The sequence below is a fragment of the Typopeltis vanoorti genome, chromosome 6 (genome assembly GCF_054136105.1).
Source record: "Typopeltis vanoorti isolate ZY-2024b chromosome 6, IOZ_Tvanoo_1.0, whole genome shotgun sequence".
NCBI classification, from domain to species: Eukaryota; Metazoa; Arthropoda; class Arachnida; order Uropygi; family Thelyphonidae; genus Typopeltis; species Typopeltis vanoorti.
In genome coordinates, this window is record NC_143554.1 from 63,598,232 (window position 1) to 63,620,296 (window position 22,065).

The 22,065-nt window shown below is 36.3% G+C and overlaps 1 protein-coding gene across 1 annotated transcript in view; it reads left to right on the forward strand.

The window, feature by feature from the left end:
• Positions 1 to 22,065, forward strand: part of ND-42 (NADH dehydrogenase (ubiquinone) subunit ND-42) — a 137,539-nt gene that overhangs the window by 83,150 nt on the left and 32,324 nt on the right. The window contains exons 6-7 of the mRNA XM_090394848.1: positions 12,080 to 12,189; positions 16,250 to 16,364. Of these exons, the coding sequence (XP_090250974.1) occupies positions 12,080 to 12,189; positions 16,250 to 16,364 (225 nt within the window). The remainder of the gene's footprint in view (positions 1 to 12,079; positions 12,190 to 16,249; positions 16,365 to 22,065) is intronic.

Below are 22,065 nucleotides of genomic sequence, written 5' to 3' on the forward strand. Positions count from 1 at the left end.
TAAATTAGTGAATTTTTCTGTTTCTAATCCTAAAAATAATGAAATGATTGAGGATAAGTATGAAAGGTGCATATCATAATTTAACATTCTTGTACAGTGATATTATCACAAAATTGAACCTGTAGTTGTTTTTGGCTTATGTCATTGTGGACATATGATTTTGTTTTGTCTAAGTTTTCTACTAAAATTTGCTAGACAAATTTTAGTAGAGATTTTAAATCCTAAATTTTATTATATTTCATCTATCAAGAACAGAATTATTGTTTTATGTAATTTCCAAAACATTTTGCCAAATTTTTGGGAGAGCATATACAGTGCTGTACTTGAATTTTACAAACTTTTGATAGACTGCCCCATGACAAGCTGTTAAATAAATTGAAACAGATGGGATTGGATAAGAGACTTTTGAGTTGGATCAGTGATCAGCTGTCAGACAGTTGTATGGGGGGGGGGTGCAGTATCCTGAAAGAGGAAGATCACTAATGGTGTACCACACCATTATTGACATTAAGGGTCAAGTTTGTTGTTCAATTTGTATGTTAATGATACTAGCATGGGTTTAACTAGTGATGTGCAGCTGTTTGCAGATGATGCAAAATTAGGGAGAGCAATGCAGAGTCAAGCAGATGTTATGGCCTTACAGGAGGACTTGAATAGATTGCATGAATGGGCAGGTAAGTGGAACTGTCAGTTTAATGTTCCAAAGTCTAAGGTTTTGAGATTTGGTAATCAATGATGGGATGTGAAATATACACTTGGTGGGGAAACTTTAAAGGAAGTAGAAGAGATGAGAGATCTAGGAGTTATGGGGGACAACGATCTGAATTTCAGGGGTCACATTGCAGTTGTGAGGACATCTCATCGGATAATGGTAATGATGCGAAGAACCCTGACATGCAGCAATGGAGAGATTATGATGCCATTGTATAAGGCCTTGATCAGACCTCATAGGGATTATTGTGCACAGATTTAGTCACCCTAGATTTCATGGTGATAGGAATATATTGGAAACGGTCATTTGCAAAGGTGGTCAGTGGTCTTTGGAATGTGGGTACAAGGAGAGATTGAGAGAATGTAAGTTGCAAAGCCTTGTGAATAGGAGGGGGGGGTGGAGATATGATTGAGACATATAAACTAGTCGGGTTGTTAACAGGTGATATAGAAGAGATTTTTTTCATAGAATGGGATGGGGGGGGGATAGAACAAGAGGCCATTGCTGTAAACTGTATAAGGAGTGAGCAGAGGAATCAGGAGAAGGTTCTTTGCATGGAAAGTGGTTGTGAGCAGAATGCATTGCCTAAGTGTGGGTGTAGACACATTGAATCAGTTTAAGACGTGGTTGGATGAGCATTGTGTGCCATAGTGTGTGTGCCTCTCACAATGAGTCTCTGACTCCATGGAGGTCAGATGTTAATAATAATAATAAATTTGTCCATTCAGCCAGAGCCAAGAAATTACGTGTGTTAAATAAACAAACAAAATAAATATAATACCATAGTTCTTATGTATTTTATGAGATACATTTAAAAATAATTTATTTTAATATTTGAAATGACAAGTATTCTGCACTCACATACCACAAAAACTTTGCCATTGATTCCTTGTTATCATGAGACTAGTACCAGCTTGGGAGCTAGATATTGCTGTTATAACAAGTGGAATATAAAAATGTTTTAAAATAGTAATAATAGCATGATGATCTTAATCTCTAGTTCAGAACTCTTTAAATAATAACTGCTTTCATAATACAAGGATGTGCTGAAACGTTGTGATAAACATCATGAAGGAATTGATTGTAATTTACACATTATTCTACATAACCCCCATGAAGTGTTATGCACTTGTTACAATGCTCCTGCATCATTTGCAATCCTTTGAGAAAAAGTCATTTCCTTGTTGCACAAACTAGTCCTCAACTGCAGTTATGATTTCATCATCTGTGTTAAATTTTGTTCCTTTCAAGTGTTTCTTTAAATTTAGGAATAGGAAATGGTCAGATGGGGGCCAGGTCTGGTGAATAGGGTGGTTGAGGCACACATTGAAAACTCAAGCTGCATATTGTCTATTGGGTTTCATGAGCAGTGTGAGCAGGTGCATTCTGCAAAAGCAACAAGCCTCTGCTCCGTTTCCCATGACATTTTCCCTTCAGTTCCTTCAGAGCTGTTGAATAAACTGATGCGGTAGCAGCTTCACCCTTTTTGAGGTACTTGGTAAGGACTACACTATCCATATCCCAAAAGATGATGGTATGAACTTTCCCTACTGACTTTTGGGTTCGGAACTTCTTTGGCTATGGAAAACTTTTGTAATTCCACTCCATTGATTGTTATTTGGTCTCTGGTCATAGTGATGAAGCCATGTTTCATCAACAGTTACAATACAATCCAAAAAATGTGCACCTGATTTCTCAAAATTCCTTGAGATGACAGCACATGTTCTCTCTTTTGGTTGGTTTAAACATTTGGGAACCCACTTCGCTGAGAGCTTCTGCATGTCCAGATATTGGTAGATAATGACCCCAACTCATTCCCTGGATATCCCAGGTCTTTGCAATGTTTTGGGATGGTATTTGTCTATCATCAAGGATCATGACATGCACTGCATTGATGTTTTAAAGTTGTAATTGCTGTAGAAAGTCATCCTGACCTGGCGGCATCTGTTATCCAAGGCACACCCATCTGGCAACTGTTGGATATGCTGGGGAACAGTCCTCTAAAGTCTCACACAAAGTGAATCTCAGTTGCAGACTTTTCTTGTAGCACTAAAAACTTGATGACAGCCTGCCCTCTTTGTTTTTGAATTTTTTCAAAACCTCTGATATATCTTCTTATATATCTTAAAAGAAAAAGAACAAATTATTACTTAAAGGATTCTAAGACATGTTCTTTCTTGAAGTTATATCAATTGCTTTAATATCATTTTTGTTCTAATCAGAACTTTTTGACCCCTTCCCCTTGCTTGTATATGTTACAAACATGTTTTTTTAGAGAATTTAATGTATTACAATAATTCATAACATGGGACTGCCTCATATATTTTCCATTAACATGTTATGGTTTAATGTCTTTTCTTAAATTTTCATAAGCCTAATTTATGTCATAATAGAGTAGTTATTCCTGTTGATAGTCTATTATTCCTCACATTTTAGACAAGATTCAAACTTAGGTCTTTCCAACTGAAGGTCATGATTGTTATTAACTGTTCTATAGAGGTGATTCCTTGATTTCTAATATACAGGCAAAAAGAGAATTAGAAAGGTGTTCAAGCTTATGTTGATTATTCATATGGTTTAGAAGGAAATTTAAACATAAAACATATAATAACCTAAATAGACGTAATTATTAATTTCAGTATTTTGCCAGTCATTTTGGCAACAACAGGGAATAGTAAAGGTACAGTGTTCTATTCCTTGCTGTTGCCACACTACATGAATAAGTGAGACTGAAGTACAAAAGAAACAAAAGAAGGCCTAAAGTCTGAATTGTGCCACCTGGTGGACTTGATTGGATGTTCTTGGGCATCGAGCTAATTGTCTGAGGAGGAGTGTCTGGATGAGAGGCAGTTTAATGCATCTATATTTGTTGAGGTTAATGTAGTTTATTAGAGCAGAGGCAGATCTAAGTAATAGTCCTTCATACTTGTATTTGCTTCATTGAAGTAAGATGGCCCTTTTCCAATGAATCCTATGGCAGGTAACCATGGCATGGTCTACTAGTCCTGAACAGCTGTAGCACTGGTATCAGATGTAGATCTGAGGCTCTGAGATTCTAATGTTTACTCTCCTACCTGTTTGTCCATGTAATAGGATAGGTTAAAACTGCAGGGGTACTTGGTAGCTACCAAGCAAATTCAGTGATTGTGGTCTTCAAAAGAGTAGATAGGAGATGCTAATTTTTTGCATGGTTTGAAGATGGTCACTAAGTTGTATTCTCTATTTTGGCTAGCATTCAGAAGTTCTATGGATGTATGGAGTGGTGATTGATTTACAGCAGCATGTGTTTGGGTGAGTGGGAATGTGTGGGGGTCAATACCTTTTTCGATCCAACAGCAGTTGTAGCCATTGGCTGAAAAATTATTGTATATGTGGTTGAGCTCAGAAATGAATGCATTATCATCAGAGCAAATAGTTTTGTTTGTTAGAGATGGTGATGGATAGTGATGGGGCTGTTGCTGGATGCATTTACATGTGTGTATGTGGATTTTTTACAGATGATGAACACCAATGATCCAATAGGTTAATATGTAATCAAGGTATCCAGGAAGGGCAAACTGTTGTTGGTGCTTTCTGTTCTAAGGTGAAATTGGATCCTTGGATGTTAGTTGTTCAGATGGAATAAAAAAAGATGTTTTAGTATGTCCAGGTCATGTGGCTGGCAAAATGGCAATTTGCTATTTGGCTTTTGACTCCAGTCCATCTTCTACATAGCATAGCTAAATAGTAGGTATTTGTGGGCCATTATTAAAGGCTTCCTCTTCAAACGTTCGCATAAAGTAGTTGCCTGTAGAAAAGAAAGCATAATGCCTGTGACCATACCTGCTGTTTATTTGTTTTTAGAATTTTTGTTGCCAAAGAAAATAGCTTGGCTTCATGATGAATTGAGGAAATTCATCTGGAATTTAGTCAAAGATGTCTAAGTGTAACATTGATGAACAAGGAGGAGGAGCAGGAGGGATAAACACTGACCATTAAGTCAATGCTATGAATGGTGAGGTTACTGGTATCGCCTCTTCACAAATAAAGAACTCTACCAACTTTATATTCATTTTAGAGAACCGTGTTGTAATTTCTTTCCTAATACATCAAGATGAAACATAATAAGCAAAATTGTATAGCACTCAGTCGGAAAGGTACAAGTTAATATTTAGAATCCAGGGTATTGATGGTTAGACAGAAGTCATGCCACAGACTGTGTATGGTGCACATTCAAACTTATACATGTTATCCATGCTTGTATAAAAGTGTTGTATGGAATATTCTTATTAGATTGGCAACACTTTTGCTTACAACTGTTCATGCATTGAGAGACTTTTTAAGGTCTGTGTATGGTACAAAACAACTGTTTAGAGAAACATGTCGGATAAACATAAAATATAACAGTTTAACACATGAAGAAAACAAGATTTATTGGCTTATATTTTGCCACTTGTTATGACGCCATCCTCAGAGAGCGAGAGAGAAGAGTGTATTAAGCAATGGTAAAGCAACATTCAAATTGGTGACATACATCACCCACTCTGTGTTTGCAGTTTGAGTGTCACTCGCAAATGTATGTGCAAGATAAACACACTAGAATTCAGACAAACCGAAACAATCCTAAATGTCTTATACAAAAAGTGATGTGTGAAGATAAGATAAAAAAAACTTGAGATACAATGCCAGATTTATCAAATTTTTAATGATATAATACAGTTGGGAATTAGTAAGAAAGAGGAAGAAATGAAAGAAAATGAAATAGTGGAGGGGGGGAAGGGAGTGAGCAAGGAGTGGTAATGAACTAAATATGAAAGATGCAAAAATCGAGTGTGAAAATTAGAAATGAATTGATGAGATTGCGGGATGAATTAATGCAGGCACAGAATGAGGCAGGACATGTAGAGAGTGATGGCCGTTTAAAGTGGAAGAAAAAGAAAGATGAATGATAGCACCAGGCTGGAAAGTAGTATGGTGTTGGAGAAGAGGGAACTCTGTAGTAAAGAATGTTCATATAAAGCAAATAATGGTGTTCTTGGGGGGGGGGGGTATGATGAGTAGTCTAGTCTTGAAGGCCCTTTGTTTGGGTGAAGGTAGACAAAAGTATAATTTCTTGTGCAATATAGTTTATTCAGGAGCTGAAGTGGAAATGTAAATAGAGGTGCCTGTCAGCAAGATGAAGAGTGTAATGTGCAGACAGAAGGATGATGAGTTATAAAGGAGAAATTGGCATATGAAAAGTGGAATGAATCAATAAAGCAAAATCCTTGAATGCTGGAAATGGTATATGAATTAAATGCTGCAAATGGAGTATAAATGCTCACTGTGTAATTTTTTCAGGATTATATTGGGAATGAAGAGGATTGAAACTGGCAGTTCAGGAATGTGAAGTGCTTGAAATTTTAAATAGGCTTGGTATTAATAAGCCAAATAAGGCTGTGGGATTGGATGAGATATCCTTTACATAATGGAATGTGCAGAGCCACTTTGACTTAGTTGTTAAAAAAAAAAAAAAAAAAAATAGCAGCTGAAAGAAAAGAAAAAAATGTCCCCAGAAGTAGTGTGAAGGAAATATATTGCCAGCATTTAAGAGAAAATAGAGCTCATTGGCAAACTATAGGTCTATTTATTTTTAAAAGATGGTGTGGTGAAGTGACAGAATACAACTTATGAGTTGTCCCAGTCCTGAAAATAGGTCAGGCACAAACTTGTTTGCTTACACTTGGATAAAGGATTAAATGAAGTATATAATTTCTTGGTATTTTTAATTTATAGTATAACCGAGTAGAAAATCTTTCAATGACTTTCTCTAATCCAGAGTATTTTAATAATAAATTGTGACATCTTTTGGCTACTCGTATATGAAAATGACTTCTGCATTACTTCAACTTTAGTATCACTTCTGGATCTGGCTCCCACTGATGAGAACATCAATAAAGGTCAAAACTGGTCCAGGTAGTGACCCTTTCCATAAAACATAGCATTATACATGTTCGTAAGGAGATGTGCTTTGCATTATGGGATAGAAGATATTAAGGCAAATGATGTGAAGTCTTGAGCTTCTTTATACAAGTTACCCCAGTCCTGAAAATAGTTCAGGCACAAACTTGTTTGCTTACACTTAGATAAAGGATTAATCTAAGTGTATAATTTATTGGTATCTTTAATTTATTAGATTGACAAAAACTGGAAACTATTTAGAGAGAGTAGCATGAGCTTTTTAAGGGATGGTCTAGTATCAGTAACATGGTTACATTTTGTAATAAAATGACAACTATATGAGAAGAGATATATTAAGTAAATTTTATAGATTTGCAAAGGCATTTAATGGAATAGCATAGGACCAACTTCTGTTGAAATCAGGGGGAGGGGGTTGAATAGTCAGTTGGTAGCCATGATTACAAAGAAGATGGTTATCACATAGAAGCCAGTGAGTTTTATATGGGGGGGGGGGTTTCCCTATCTAAAAGAAGGGTGGCAAGCGTATATACTACAGGGTAATGTTTAGGAACATGTTGTTTATGTTATATATTACTAATATAGTTCAGTGTTGGAAAGGATAGAAAAAATATTCAGTTGTCTGCTAATATTGCTAAATTAGGGAAAGCTATATATGCTTTGGACAGAGGAAATGAAATGGGGTGTGTTGTACTAGTGGAGAATTACTCTAGGAGTTGGAGAAGGCAAGAGATCTCAGGGTATGGATGGATAGGAAGTTGAATTTCACTAGAAACATGGCACAAATTCTAAAGGTAGTTCAGAAAATTGCCTCTAATGTGAAGCACCTGTGACAAGTACTGTATAAAGTAGTGATCAGAGCACATCTAGTTACCTGAATATCTTGGAAAAAGAAACATAGAGTACAGAGACATTTGAGTAGAACTGCATTAGGACCTTGATTGATTGATTGCAATAATTCATCACTCTCCATGCAATAAACCAGTTTCTCATTCCTTTACTCAAATCCTTATACAGCTACCAGAGATGACTTGTTCTCCTCCTCCTCCCATTCTATGAAAACCTCTACAACATTAATCAGATACAAATCCCTTACCAACTCATATCTATATAATATCACCTCCTTCTCCTCCTCCTATCCACTATACTCTGTAAATTGCATTTTCTCAACCTTTCTTCATACGTGGCTTTCCAGAGACCAGAAACTATCTCAGTCAATCTCCTCTGGCACCTTTCCAGTATCTCTTCATCTTTTCGACAACCAGGTGACCAAATCATGCACAGTAGTTCATAAGTGGCCTAATCTAAGCATTATACAGTGTAACCAGAATCTCCTTACTTCTACAAGTCAGAGTCCCCTGCATTGTTACAGAGTTCTTGTTGCTTTCATGATTTTAGCAGTGTGCCTCTAAATTTTAGATCCCTATCCACCATCACACCCAAATTACTTATTTCCTTCACATCCTCCAGTACATCCCCACCAAGTGTATACTCTACATCCCATCTTTGTTTTTCAAATTTTAAAACCTTACACTTTCAACATTGAACTGGCAACCATTTCATTCCATTTCATCTCATGCCCTTTCACTCAGTCTATTCATATCCTCTTGTAAAGCCACAATATCTGCTCTGCTTCTCATAGTTCTGAACTTTGTATCATTGCAACCAGTGGTGAGCTATAAGGGGCTCGCGCGAGCCCGTTGTTAAATTTTTCTCAAATTTGCGATCCTGTTGTTCTTCTTGTTTAATAATCTTGTAGAACTAGAAAATACCACCCTGGAATGTATACATGCTACTATAATTGCTACTTTAAATTCATATGGATTTTCTGATAACTATATAAAAAATCATTTCATTGCATTTTGTTCTGATGGAGCTAGTGTAATGTTAGGAAACAAATCAGGTGTTGCAATCAAACTTCTACAAAAATTTCCCAACGTTGTGATTAGGCATTGCACTCATCATTTACACTTGGCATTAGACGATTTGATAAAAAAACATTAAAGAAAAAAATCATTTTGAAATATTTATGGATAAATTATATGGTTTTTGTCATCAATCACCAAAAAATCAACGAGAGTTAAATGCGATTGCAAAAGACCTTTGTATCGAAATTTTAAAGATTGGCCGTGTGTTTGGACCACGATGGGCAGCTTGCAGTTTACGAACAGCTCTTGCTTTGTGGAGAAATTACCCAGCTTTATGCAAGCATTTTGCATCGAGTGATAAATATAAGGGCTTTTTAAACTGACTTCTCAATTTGGAATTTTTAAAAGATCTAGCATTAATGATTGATATCATACAGGAATTATCATATCTGTCAGCTCTAAAAGTTGCAATAAGTATTATAAGGGCTAGGTTAGGCATTTTTTTAAAAAAAAATTTTTTGCTCGACGATGCGAGCCCTTTGTTAAAATTTCCATAGTTCACCACTGTCTGCAACCATCTGAATATCTCCATCCATACCTTCCCCAATATCATTCACATACAGGTTAAACAGCAATGTCCCTAAAACAGATCTCTGAGGCATACCAGTAGTTAATTTCCTCTTCTGGGATACCCCCCCCCTCCCCATAACACACAACTTGGTATACCTATCAGATGGCCAATCTTCAATCCACTGCTAATCTAATATCCAACCCAATCTGTACAGTTTGAGGTATCAACTTTTGTGATAATCTATCAAAAGCGTAAAATATGAGCATACTCCTGTGTATCCATCTCCCTTCTCCAATGCACCTGTCACCCTATTATAGCTAACATGCAGATTACTAAAACAGATCTTTCAACTTCTTTCAACAAATCCATGGTATCCATGAAACAGAATACCACTGATGTCAATTCAATTCTGCTGGAATCTTGATTCTTAGTAACCTCTCCAGCACTTTAACGGCATCATCTGGCGCAGTCTGGCCTATAATTTGAAGCTAGAGTTCTGTCACCTCCCTTATTAAGAGATACAATTTTGCCTTCCTTCCACTCCTTTGGAACTTGATCCAGTGTGTAAGACCGATATTAAAAAAAAGTTTGCAAGGAAATGTCAAATTTCATGGCACATTCCCACAAAAGACATGGTGATATATCATCAGTATATTTTGCTTACACTTGGATAAAGGATTAAACTAAATTTATTATGGTCTAACCAAGTTGGAAAAAACTTCCAACATCTTTCTCTAATCCAGAGTAATATAATAATAAGGTGAGACACCTTTTGGCAACTCGTATGGGTAAATGTGACTTCTCCATTGCTTCCACCTTAGTATCATCACCTTTGGGTCTGGCTCCCACTGACAAGACCTCAATAAAGGTCATAACCGGTCTGGGTAGTGGCCCTTCCCTTAATGCATAGCATTATACATGTCCACAAGGAGATGTGCTTTGCATAATAGGAGATACTAAGACAAGTGATGAGAACTTAGTCCACCTTTTACCATGAGTTGCCTCAGTCCTGAAAATACTTCAGGCACAAACTTTCTTTGCTTACACTTGGATAAAGGATTAAACTAAATTTATTATATATCATCAAGTCCCACAGTTTTGTTAACATCAAGTTTATTAATTTCCTGATATACCTCTTGTTCACTCGCAGTCAGTCTCCTCCTCCTCCACTGCTCTCAAACTCTGCACAATGTCACATTCACTTGTGAATGTGACATTGTGCAGAGTTTGACACTATATCCTCCATAGTAGCTACCTTTTATCATATTCTTCAATCATGTCATCCTTCTATAATCATCCTTTTTTCTGTGGGCTACATATCAAAAGAACTCCCTGTCCCCCCCAATTAAATAAACACTGCTCATACAGCACATGTGCTGTTGCCAACCAAATCAACCTCCTTGAGTGTTCTTTGTACTCCTCATGAAGCTAATTATTATCCTCATTTTATGTTGCCTCCTTAATGCCTTCTTTCTCTGTATTGCATGATTAATATCTGCATTCATCTATTTCACTCCTTCCTTATTTAACTTTCTGACTCTCAGAATGCATTTAGACATTGCTGCTACTAGATAGTTCATGAATAGCACCCAAGCAGCATTGATGATCTGCTTTCTACCCAATTCCTCATTTCATTCTACAGCTGCAACCTAAGCTTTTCATCATCACCAGCTTTGTAGTTCCACATATTATTTCCTCACAGAAGTCCTCATATAGCTGACAGCTACCTAGGTAATCACTCCATGGTCACTCTCACCAACCAGAGTGATTCAATATCTCATTTATTATAATGACATTTGATCATCTCATCAGAAGGCAAGATGATCAAATCCAAGACTCTTGATCCTCACCTGCCCTCTTTTACATACTGCCTGAGGTAGTTTTCTCCCAAAAACTTTACCTCTAGAAAATGCATTTTCTTCACTTCCAGATGCTATACTCATCTCAATCTATATTACTATAATTAAAATCACCCATAATGGTCACCCTTTTCCTATTTGTTTGGCTAATTCATTTATATATTTCATGGTCAGTGCCCTCCACTTTGCCAGATCTATAGCAACATCCAACTAAATATTTCATTCTCTTCACTTGTATCCCACACCATACTGCCTCAAAATCACTTCCACTGTTTCCCCCCCCCCCCTTGCATCTGATAGACAAGGAGTTGCAGATACAACTCCTTTTCTATCAACAGCACTCCATGTGCTTTTTTTGCCTTTTCTATCTTCACAAAAAGATCTTACCCTTCCATCTGTATATCTCTCAGGATGTCATCATCCAGCCACCTCTTATTCCAACAGTTTTGGGTGAATGAACTCATTGCAACAATTTCATCTCCCTTATTTCTGATACCTGTAGCTTTCATGTACAAACATAACAGTACTTTTCTGGATCGATAACAAGTTTCATTGATACCACATATTAGATGTGATTTCCTTGCTTCCATGAGCCATTCCTCTCTTTCATTCATTACCCATCCCAAAAGCCCTTCCAAACGCAAGTGTTTTTCTCACTTCCCATTCCTTGTCTACTCACACATCCACTTCCTCTTAATAGAGGAAATTTTCATATGATAATAAGTAGTGAGAGAACAAATGGCTATCACTAGTAAGAACTTTTTTGAGAGTTACGTGCGTAAGTAAATGCATGGAGAGTGATGTATGAATGGAAAGCATTGCGTGCACTGTATATGCAAACTACAATCCGTTATATGAAAGAACGTGAAAAAAGTTTACAAAAATCTTCAAGGCAAGGTATGATACACATTGTGATCTGTTAGTGAATTTGTGTTTCTTGCCAAACTCTCTAGTATGATGAGTTTTCTGACTCCATGGAAACCTGGAAATAATTTTGATATTATTAAAAACTGCAATTCTGATATATGAAAGAATGTGAAAAAAGTTTGCAAAAAATATTTGATTATTTACTAATGGTTAAGATGCAGTGTTTAATTACTTCATTGTTGTTCGTAACATTTTCTTATTTCAGATAGTAGAAGATATTGAAAGAATCGACTTTGAAAGTTATGATCAGTATGATTCAAAGATGGAAGACTGGCGCCTTCCAAACAGATGGTATTGGAATGAAGCAAGAAGAAGGTAGGGGGAGAGAGAGCATGTGTGTTTCTTCAATTTATATCTGTTATTTCTGATAGCACAGATAAGTTTTTGTAAAATTGATTCTTTATGTGACAAATCTTGTAGCACTCAAATGTTCTTAAGCTTCAGTCTTCCATAATTGATATCTTAAATCTTGCTATTCTGCAGTAGAGAGGACAGTATAGTGAACTTCAGTACTACAAGACCACAGTTTTATCTTATTTTTTATAAGAAAGATCTCACTTCACTTTCCCTTATCTTTGATAATACTGTGATCTCCAGTTAGGATCAGATTTCTCTTCTAGGACTAACTTATACCATTAGCCTTTCCTTGTACAAATATAACACATCCATAGTCTCCTCAGCCTATGAAAAATTCAGTATTCTTACCTTTCAGGACAGCACCTTTCACCTGTTCATTTCCTAACGCTATATAAATAAATTCCAAATTTTTCTGTCTTTTTGAATTTTGGTTTGAGCATAAAAAACCTCCCCAGATATGCTTTATTTGATTTAATTTAATTTCTGTAATCACTTATTTGTTTGTATCATCCCATATAAAAGAGGTTAGGGTTAGGTCAGAAAAATAACATTACTATGTGTAGTGGGCAAGTGAATGAAAGAATCTCTTGATGTGTTTTATTGAACAGCTAGTAGTCATAGTCCTTTGGGAAAAACAGTATGAGGAAAGACTCTTCCCAAAGAACAGAGCTACTGCCATTCTCTTACTGAACCAAATTCTCATTTGGTTCAGTAAGTTTGAAGCTGAACTATTTATACATACTGATTAGCATCTGCTTCTGTTTTTACATGTTTAAAAAAAAAATAGAGGAAGGGACTAGTTCGGTGGAGCAGTGTCCATGAAAATACCTATAGCATGACATGATAATGAAACAAAATGCATGGGAAAGTGATTGGAGGGAATCTGAGAGAGGTGGGGTAAACCTATTAAGCTGACTGCTCTCTTCTATATAGCATCAAGCATTGTTATGGATATTTTTGGTCTGCCATCCCAAATGTGAGAACACTATTTTAAGATTGGGTTGATTTCATATTTATATAGTGTTAGAAGTTGTACAGGCGAGACATAGTGTCTTGAATGGAAGAAGATGTCTAGTTTTTTTTTAAATATAAGAAAGCTATATATATGTGTTTGTTCCAGGAAAGGATAGTGGTGTTAAGTCTGCCAAAGAAGAGAAATCTTATCTCAGCTGGAGATCTGAATATTATCAAAGGTAAGAGAAAGTGAAATGAGAAGCAAGAGCTCTTTCTATGAAATAAGACAAGACTGTGCTTCAGTATCATTAAGGATAATTTCTATATTTGAAAGGAGTCACTGTTTAAAACACTGGTATATGGAAGATTTTGAAGTTTGAATTGTTTAAGATTTGTCAAATGTAGAAGAGGAATGAAGTGTATTGTTATCAGCAAAACTATGGATAGAATGTGGAGTTAGTGAGAGCTCGTTTATGTACTTGAGAAAGAGCAGGATGAAATCATGAAGTACTCCAGCATTGATAGAGAAATCTTAGGAGAGGAAACCATGCAATGACAAGAAAGGTCACTACATGGTTTCTAATCCATGTAGTGGCCTTTCTTGTAGTGACCTTGCCCTGGAAATATCAAGAGCAGCTACATTTCTCTAAATTTTTCCATGGCTTGTGTGAAAGGTGGATAAAGTTGAATCAGGAAATCTGTTATGGAATGAGTGTGGTGGAATCCATACTGGTAAATAGATGAATAGTTTTATTAAAGCAGGAGTTGCACACAAAGAAAACGTGGAAGGATTATAAAGAAAAAGGTGAAACTTTGAATGAGCTGAACTTTGTGTGAGACTTCAGGAAGACCTTCCACAGCAATCAGACCTGATAACATTGATGCAGTGCACACCTTGATCCTTGATGATAAACGAATACTAGCCAGAAACATTGCAAAGACCAGGGATATCTAGGAAACAAATTGGGGGTTATTATCCACCAACATCTGCAGCTTCTGCAGATGTTGGTGAATTGGGTCCTCAAATGTTTGAATGCTCACCATAAGAGAAAAAATGCACTGTCTTCTCAAGGGATTTTAGGTCATTTTGAGAGATCAGGTTCAAATTTTTTTACTCATATTGTGACTGTTGGTGAAACATGGCTTCATCAGTATGGCCAAAGAAGTTCCATATCCAAAAGTCAGCAAGGAAGGTTCATGCCATTGTCTTGATAGTGTAGTCCTTACCAAGTACCTCAAAAAAAAAAAGGTGAAACTGTTACAGCAGCAGTTTACTCAACAGCTCTGAAGGAGATACCGAAGGAAAAACGTTGTGGAATACTGAGCAAGGCATGTTGCTTTTGCAGGACAGTGCATCTGCTCACCCTGCTCATGAAACCCAGCAGACAATACACAGCTTGGGCTTTCAATGTTTGACTCACTCACCCTATTCACCTGCCCTGGCCCCATCTGACTATTTCCTATTCCCAAATTTAAAGAAACTTGAAAGGAACAAAATTTAACAGATGATGAAGTCATATCTACAACTGAGGACTGATTTGTGCAACAGGGAAGAGACTTTTTTCTCAGAGGATTGCAAATGATCCAGCAGCATTGTAACAAGTGTATAACACTTCATGGGGAATATGCAGAATTACATGTAAATTACATGGTTCTACCTCAATTCCTTCATGGTGATTATCATAACTTTTCAGCACACCCACACCCCCCTCATACAATAATGCTACCATACAGTTAGACAAGCAGAATGGATACACCAAGATACTTCTGAATTTTGTTTGCTAAGACTTTTGACAGAATGCAGCATGGAAGACTGTCACATAAATTGGAGAATATGGGATTGGGTTATAAATAATTGGCATGGATAAGAGAGAATGGCTGCCTTGAATGAATTGGCAGATATCTGAAAGTGGTATATGGGTATATTTAAGTGGTGTGTGATACTAATCAGTCCTTGGTCCATTGTTATTGAAGTTATACATTAATGACATTGGGAAGGATTTAACATGCAACATACAGCTGTTTGCTGATGATGGAAAAATCCAAGTACAGCTGATATGCAGTACTTTCAAAATGATTTGAAGAAGCTGGAATCACAGGCATGTAAAAATGCCTATCAGTTCAATGTTGATAAATGTAAAGTCATGCACTTTGGTGTGATAAGATATGCAGTGTCATATGATATTGACTGGATTATGGTAGAAGAAACTGGCAGGCTAGGGATCTTGAAGTTTTAGTAAATAGGACATTGAAGTCCAAGGGCTATATAGCAAAGATTGCAAATTCTACTCAGAGGGTAATTGCAATGCTGAAACAAACCTTGACATATAAAGATAAGGAAATCAGTTTTCATCTTTACAAGGCCTTGATAAGACCTTACTTGTACTGTTGTGAACAGATCTGGTCTCTTGGTGTCCTTGGTGATCCTGATGCAGTGGAGAGAGAAAGAGCAAAGGAGAATTTTGTGGAATACATTATGAAGACAGATTGAGAATTTCTGAACTGCAGACACTACCCAACAGAAGAAAGAAGGATGATGTGATTGAGACTTACAAACTTCTGAAAGGGTCATGCAGGATTTCAGTAGATGGTATTTTTGAAAAATACCATCTACTGAAATCTACAAAAATACCATCTAGCAAAAGGATGTGAGGATATCCTTGAAAGTTAATAATGAATGCTCTCAAGAAGTGGGTAAGTGCTAGGCAATCCATTGCTAACTGCAGATTGCCATTGTTTGTTGTGTGTGTGAATTCAAGACCGATATGGCAGTTAGTGCAGGTAGTATGTGGCCTCCCTCGATACATCTCTGACTCCCTGAAGGTCTATTTCTTAATAATACTATCCTTAAAATACAAAACTAATAACCCACTATCAACTTTTATTGAAAAATATTGTTCTTTATTTAAACTTATGTTGTTATTGGATGTAAGTCAATCAACTCTGTGGGAAATGATGTAAATAATTATTGAAATTATTACTGTTAACTTGCATCTGTCAAATTATGTTATTTTTGTTCTATGAATTTAAAGTTTTCCCCTTAAGATTTTAAATTTCTCATTAGGTACACCAATTCCAAGCCAAAGTTGGTATCCAAATGCTTACTTCCAAAGTTTGATGCACCTGAACTGTGGGTTTCAGCAGAAGATAAAAAGATCTTTGATCTGGTAATGGAAAGAGTAAGTACATGCATATTTAAATCACTGACATTGCAAAATTCTAGAAAATCAAGCAGTGGTAATTCCTGCTGATTGATTTTTGATCGATTGCATAATTTATAATAAGGCAAATAATTTATCAGTGGTACGATTTTATTCTGATAGCGAGTTAGAGTAGTCAAGTTAGCAGAGATTTGAAACTTGTATGGTTGTGTATGCGTGCATGTCATGAATATAGATGCTGACTTTTTACAAAAAAGAAAAGTAATATAAAAATTTTCTGAAATTAGATTTTAGAAAATTTATATTTTTTCAAAGAAAGGACTGCATTTGTAGATTGTGACAGCTGAAACAATAAATGAATTAAATATGATGTTATAAAGGACCATATAAGTGTCCATAAATCTAAATAAATAGATAATTCAGTAATCATCATCATCAAATTCCTGATATATACCCTCTAGGGGTGTACAGGATATGATAGTACCACATGAAAAATTTACATCATTACTAACTTCCTATCTACAATTCTCCTCCAGTAACTCAGTAAATTAACTTAATTAGCATAAAGCCATATACTTATAACAAAACAGTAGCTGTTTTGTTATAAGTATATGACTAGAGAATTAGAGAAATTCAAAAACAACTGACTAGAGTTGCATGCCTATCAGTGGCTATCTTTTATGCACTGATGAGGTTATATATACAAATTAGGTTAAAACCAAATACTATTAGGAGCTGTAGGATTTTAAAAAAAAAAGAATATGAGTATATTTAAGATTCAATTTTAATAAGTAAAAAAATTGTTACAGTTTAATATTATAGTTTCTCAGTCATATGGTTTAGGAAGTCTGTCATTACAATTGATTAAATCAATGAAGTAAATCTTCTGAACTTTCTTAAATAAACATAGATTTTAATATATTCTTATTTTAACGGTATTATAACATCAAACCAGCTAAATTATAAAAAAAAAAAAAAGATTTTTATTAATTGGCTTATATTTCACTGGGTTTCAAACCAGCCTGTTTAGAGCACATTACATACTGCAGTTAAATAAGTTAGGAATAATGTTTCATGCCTAAGCTTGTCTATTAGATTGATGAGCCTACACAGAGAAGATATTGCATACAAAGCATGATAGTTCGATTAATTAAAACTGAAATTGTCCAGACAATTGAACAAGTTAGCCCCTTTTTCAAATGATGCCATGATAGCGATATTATTCCAGCTCTTCTCAAATATAAAGAAAGATTATATTTGGCTAAAGCACATTGTATTTACTAATGGGTGATCTTAGCCCCCCCCCCCATGGGAACAAATTGCCACTACTGGCATAGAGCTCACCAAGTTAAACAGTATTGTAATGACTCTACATTAACTATTTAATGTTTTAAATCCTGAATGGTGGACTCCTATATCACATCTCTGAAGTTTCGGCAAAAAGAATTCACAAAAGTAAACAAGTAAGCACTTGAAGAAACTTGAAATCCTACAACAGTGCCAATGTATTATTCTCCAACCACAACTTCAACGAGATCACAAGGTTGTAAATTTATTATCGCAGGTATTTGCTCTCAGTTGTGGTCATTACTACACTGTTACACCTAAATAAGTTCCAAAACTAGAAATTATATTGAACATAGAATGAGCCATCTACAATAGCCAGTAATATGTTTTTAAGACACTGCTAGCATCCTAAACAAATTTAAACTACCTGAAGGCAGTATACTGCAGAATTAAATAGCTGGTTTAAAAAAGTTATATAAAAATATTGTGATTACTTTAATAAGTGTAATGCTACATTTATCATGAATGAAGTGGATAACAACAATGGGAAAAAAAAAAACAAGCAGGATTTCTTATCAATCAGTAATTTGGTAAGCAATGCTACTTACCAAATTATTGATTGATACCCCACTATATCTTAAAAGAAAAAAGTCCATAAATCATTGAAAAAAATCACTAATTGTCCCAAAGAAATCAACAAAATAAAACCTGTTCATGTTAAACCACTCCATATTTATAGGATACCTAAACTCCACAAATCTAATATTCACTTATGTCTTATAGTTGATAGCATAGACAGTCCTACTTATAAACTTGCTCTACAGTTACCTAAAGTGCTTGCCCATTTACTGGTAACTCCTTTATTTTTATAAAAAAATTCTTGGCATTTCAAATCACTAGTTAAAAATCACATCCTAATATACACTAGAAGTCTAATTCTCCACCTCCCTATATCTTCAAATTATTCAAAATTATTATGAGGGAAGAGTCTGGAAAGTTCTGGTAAACACATAGAACAAAATGATATTAAAACAACTGATATAACTACAATAAAGAACATACTAGTAGAAGAGTTATGAAAGTGGGATTTAGCCGACGAAATTGTATTCCTATTTGTTTAAACCACAATTTAAAATGATTTATTTATTTATTTATTCTTATGGCAAAAGGAATACAGAACAGCTACAGGTCAATGTCCAGTCTGGAAAGCCAATCCAAGGCCTCATCTGTTACCTTGTAGATATCTTGTAGGCCACCACTGTGAAATTGCCGCCTTGGGTAGTCGTTCACAATATGAGTAATCGTCTGAGCCACGAGAGAACAATCACAATAAGGGTGGTCTGTTTAACAGCCTCCATTTATGTAGTAGGTAGCCACATCTGCCCTGGTTAGTTCTGATCCTGTTGATTGATGACCAAATCTTCCTAGGAAGAGCAAAACCAGGCTGCAGAGCACAGGGATCTTCTACCAGGAAGCCGTTTGTTGGGAGATTGTTGGACTAGTATTCTCTCCACATGTCAGGTGTTGATGACAGGGCAGCTGAAGAGAGTTCGTCCATGGACCAGAAAGGCTTTCTAGATTTTAGGTGAAGACTAGGTGGATTTATGAGAGTCTGGTGCAGGGACAGGAGTGGGTTGCTCATTGCTTTATTAAATTCTTTAATGGAGGCTTGTCTTCTCCGTGTGTTTGGTGGAGCAATGTTAGATAGGACAGGCAGCCAAGAGAGAGGGAGTGCTTCTCATGTGCCACTAATTGTGTGCATGGTAGAGTTTAGCTGGGTGTCTATAATGTTAGTGTATGTGCACTTCTTTCCCAGACAGGAGCACAATATTCTGCTGCAGAAAATGCGAAGGCTAGTGCGGATGACCTTAAGACTTCTGCACTACAACCCCCAGGTCATTCCAGCAAGCCTTGAAATGATATTGTTTTTCGTTTTCATTTTGTTGGACAGGTTGGTGATGTGCCTTTTATAGGTTAGGCTTCTGTCCAGGCTCACTCCAAGGTATTTTGGGTGAGGCTTATGTTCTGCCATTTTTCCACAGAAAGGAAGGTTGAGGTGTCGATTCGCCTCTGCATTGTTCAGGTGAAATACTGTGGACACAGTTTTTGTTGGATTTGGCTTCAGGTACCACTGCTTGAAGTACACTTCCTGGATGTTCAGGTCTTTGTTCAGGGTTGATTTCAGATTGGCGAAGGAGGTAGATTGTTGTAGGATCGCTAGGTCATCAGCATACATCTACTTGCTTGAGCTGGTATGTAGTAAGTCATACACATAGATGTTAAAGAGTAAAGGGGATAACACAGAGCCCTATGGGAGACCATTGTGAAGGAATGTAGGCCTGCTCTTTTTTTTCCACCAATATGGACCGGAATCTTTCTGTTGGAGAGAATGGATTCAAAAAGCTGGAAAGTTTTTTTTGCACCTTATAATATTTCTTAGCTTTAGGAGGAGGCCACTGATCTAGACTGTGTCATAAGCTGATGTTAGGTGAATGAAAGTGGCTCTGGATTTAAGTTTCTTCTGGAAGCCTGCTTCAATCTGTGTTGTCAGGACCTGGTCACAGCAACTTCTTCCTGGCCTGAAACCAGCTTGTTCATCTGGAGTGCTCTTTTGATGAGTGGTGAAGTTCTTTTAAGGAGAATTCTTTCAAAGAGTTTAAAGGTGGAGTAGCAAGGAAATAGATCATAGATTTTTGACATCATTTGGATCTTTATCTGGTTTGGGCACGGGAATTATTTTAGCTTCCCACCACAGATTTGGTAGTTTTTCAGTCATAATTTTTTAGAAAAGGGCAGCTAGCCATATTTGGCCTTGTTGACCGAGATGTTTTAGAAACTCAGGGAGGATACCATCCACTCCTGCTGCCTTGCCATTCTTGGTGAGTTTTAAGGCTACTTATACCTCTTCCCAAGATACTGGGTGAACAAGTTCAGGAAGCTCGAGGCACATCTTCAGGATTTGTCTGATGGAAGATTGCACAGTAATAAATTTTGTTTAATCCTTTATCCAAGTGTAAGCAAACAAAGTTTGTGCCTAAAAATATCTTCACGACTGAGGTAAGGCAGTACATCCCTTGGCAACTTGTAGCCAAGGTGGATCAAGCTCTCATCACTCCTTGTCTCAGTATCTCCCATAATGCAAAGCACATCTCCTCCTTTGCTTCCTAAAAATGTTTCTTCGCCTCCATCTGTCTTTTTAAGATCCTCAATCCACCTTTGCTACGAGTAGCCAAGGGATGTACCACCTTACCTCAGTCCTAAAGATATTTTCAGGCGTAAACTTTGTTTGCTTACACTTGGATAAAGGATTAAACTAAATTTATTATAGTCTAACCAAGTGCAAAATAAATTTCCAAGATTGCACAGTAATTTTCTTGAGAGAGCTGAGGAAATGAAAAAATAAAGTATGGCTGTATAAATCTACCAAAGATTTGGGAGACAGTCATCCTAAGGCTAAATTAATATTATTTATTACTTTTATTATTTTTTTTTTCAAACTTTCTAAGACTATTATTTGGACTGCTATTTCAAAACTTTGAACTTTTTTTATTTTTATTTTTTTTTAACCTAGATGGCACCCTATTAGGACTTTAGTCTTGTGTTGCACACTGCAATTACTTATACTAGCCCCCACTGTTACACCGGATTGTGGTTGTCTTGCATTTGTAACAAACCTTGTGTTGTGTGCTCTGAAGATGCTGGATATAATACCAGCGAAATATTAGCTTCTAAGTTAATAAATAGTTATTTTCTTATCCACCTGTGTTCGTATCAATACCGTTAAATCTATTACAACATGTCTGACGAACACATAAAGCCTATCCACGCATTTAGAATACTACAGAAATACAACCTTTAAACCTCCTGCAAAATTAAAGAACTCGCTCAACTTATCCGAGGATCCACTCTCTCCACTGGCCCACCATGGAGTATACTGTATTCAGTGCACCTGTAATTTGTCCCATATAGGCAAAACAAGATGCACAATTCCTAAAAAAGGAACATTAGCGACATATGAAATATAATAACTATGGTCAAGCTGGTCTTTCTGATCATGCCCTGAACACTTTATATAGAATTAACTGGAAATGCACCTGTTGTTTACATTACACCAAAACATAGTATGAACGTAAATTTAAAGAGGCCTGTGAGATTCTTATCAACCAGCCTAATCTTAACAACAATGATGGTCTAAAAATCTCAAGAATACGGAAGGCAGATATTCTACCCACTTATTCTTTCTCCTTAAGATTTAACCCCCCCCTCAACTAGCCACGACATCTATAGACGTTCAGCTAAATCTGGATACGAAGCTCTAACACCCATTGAATAACATGGATAAGAAGTGCAATTTGGTGTCACTATTTCATCCACATCGGCCGGTAGGGAGGTTAATTAGAAATAGAGACCATAGGTAATCCTGGATCTTAAA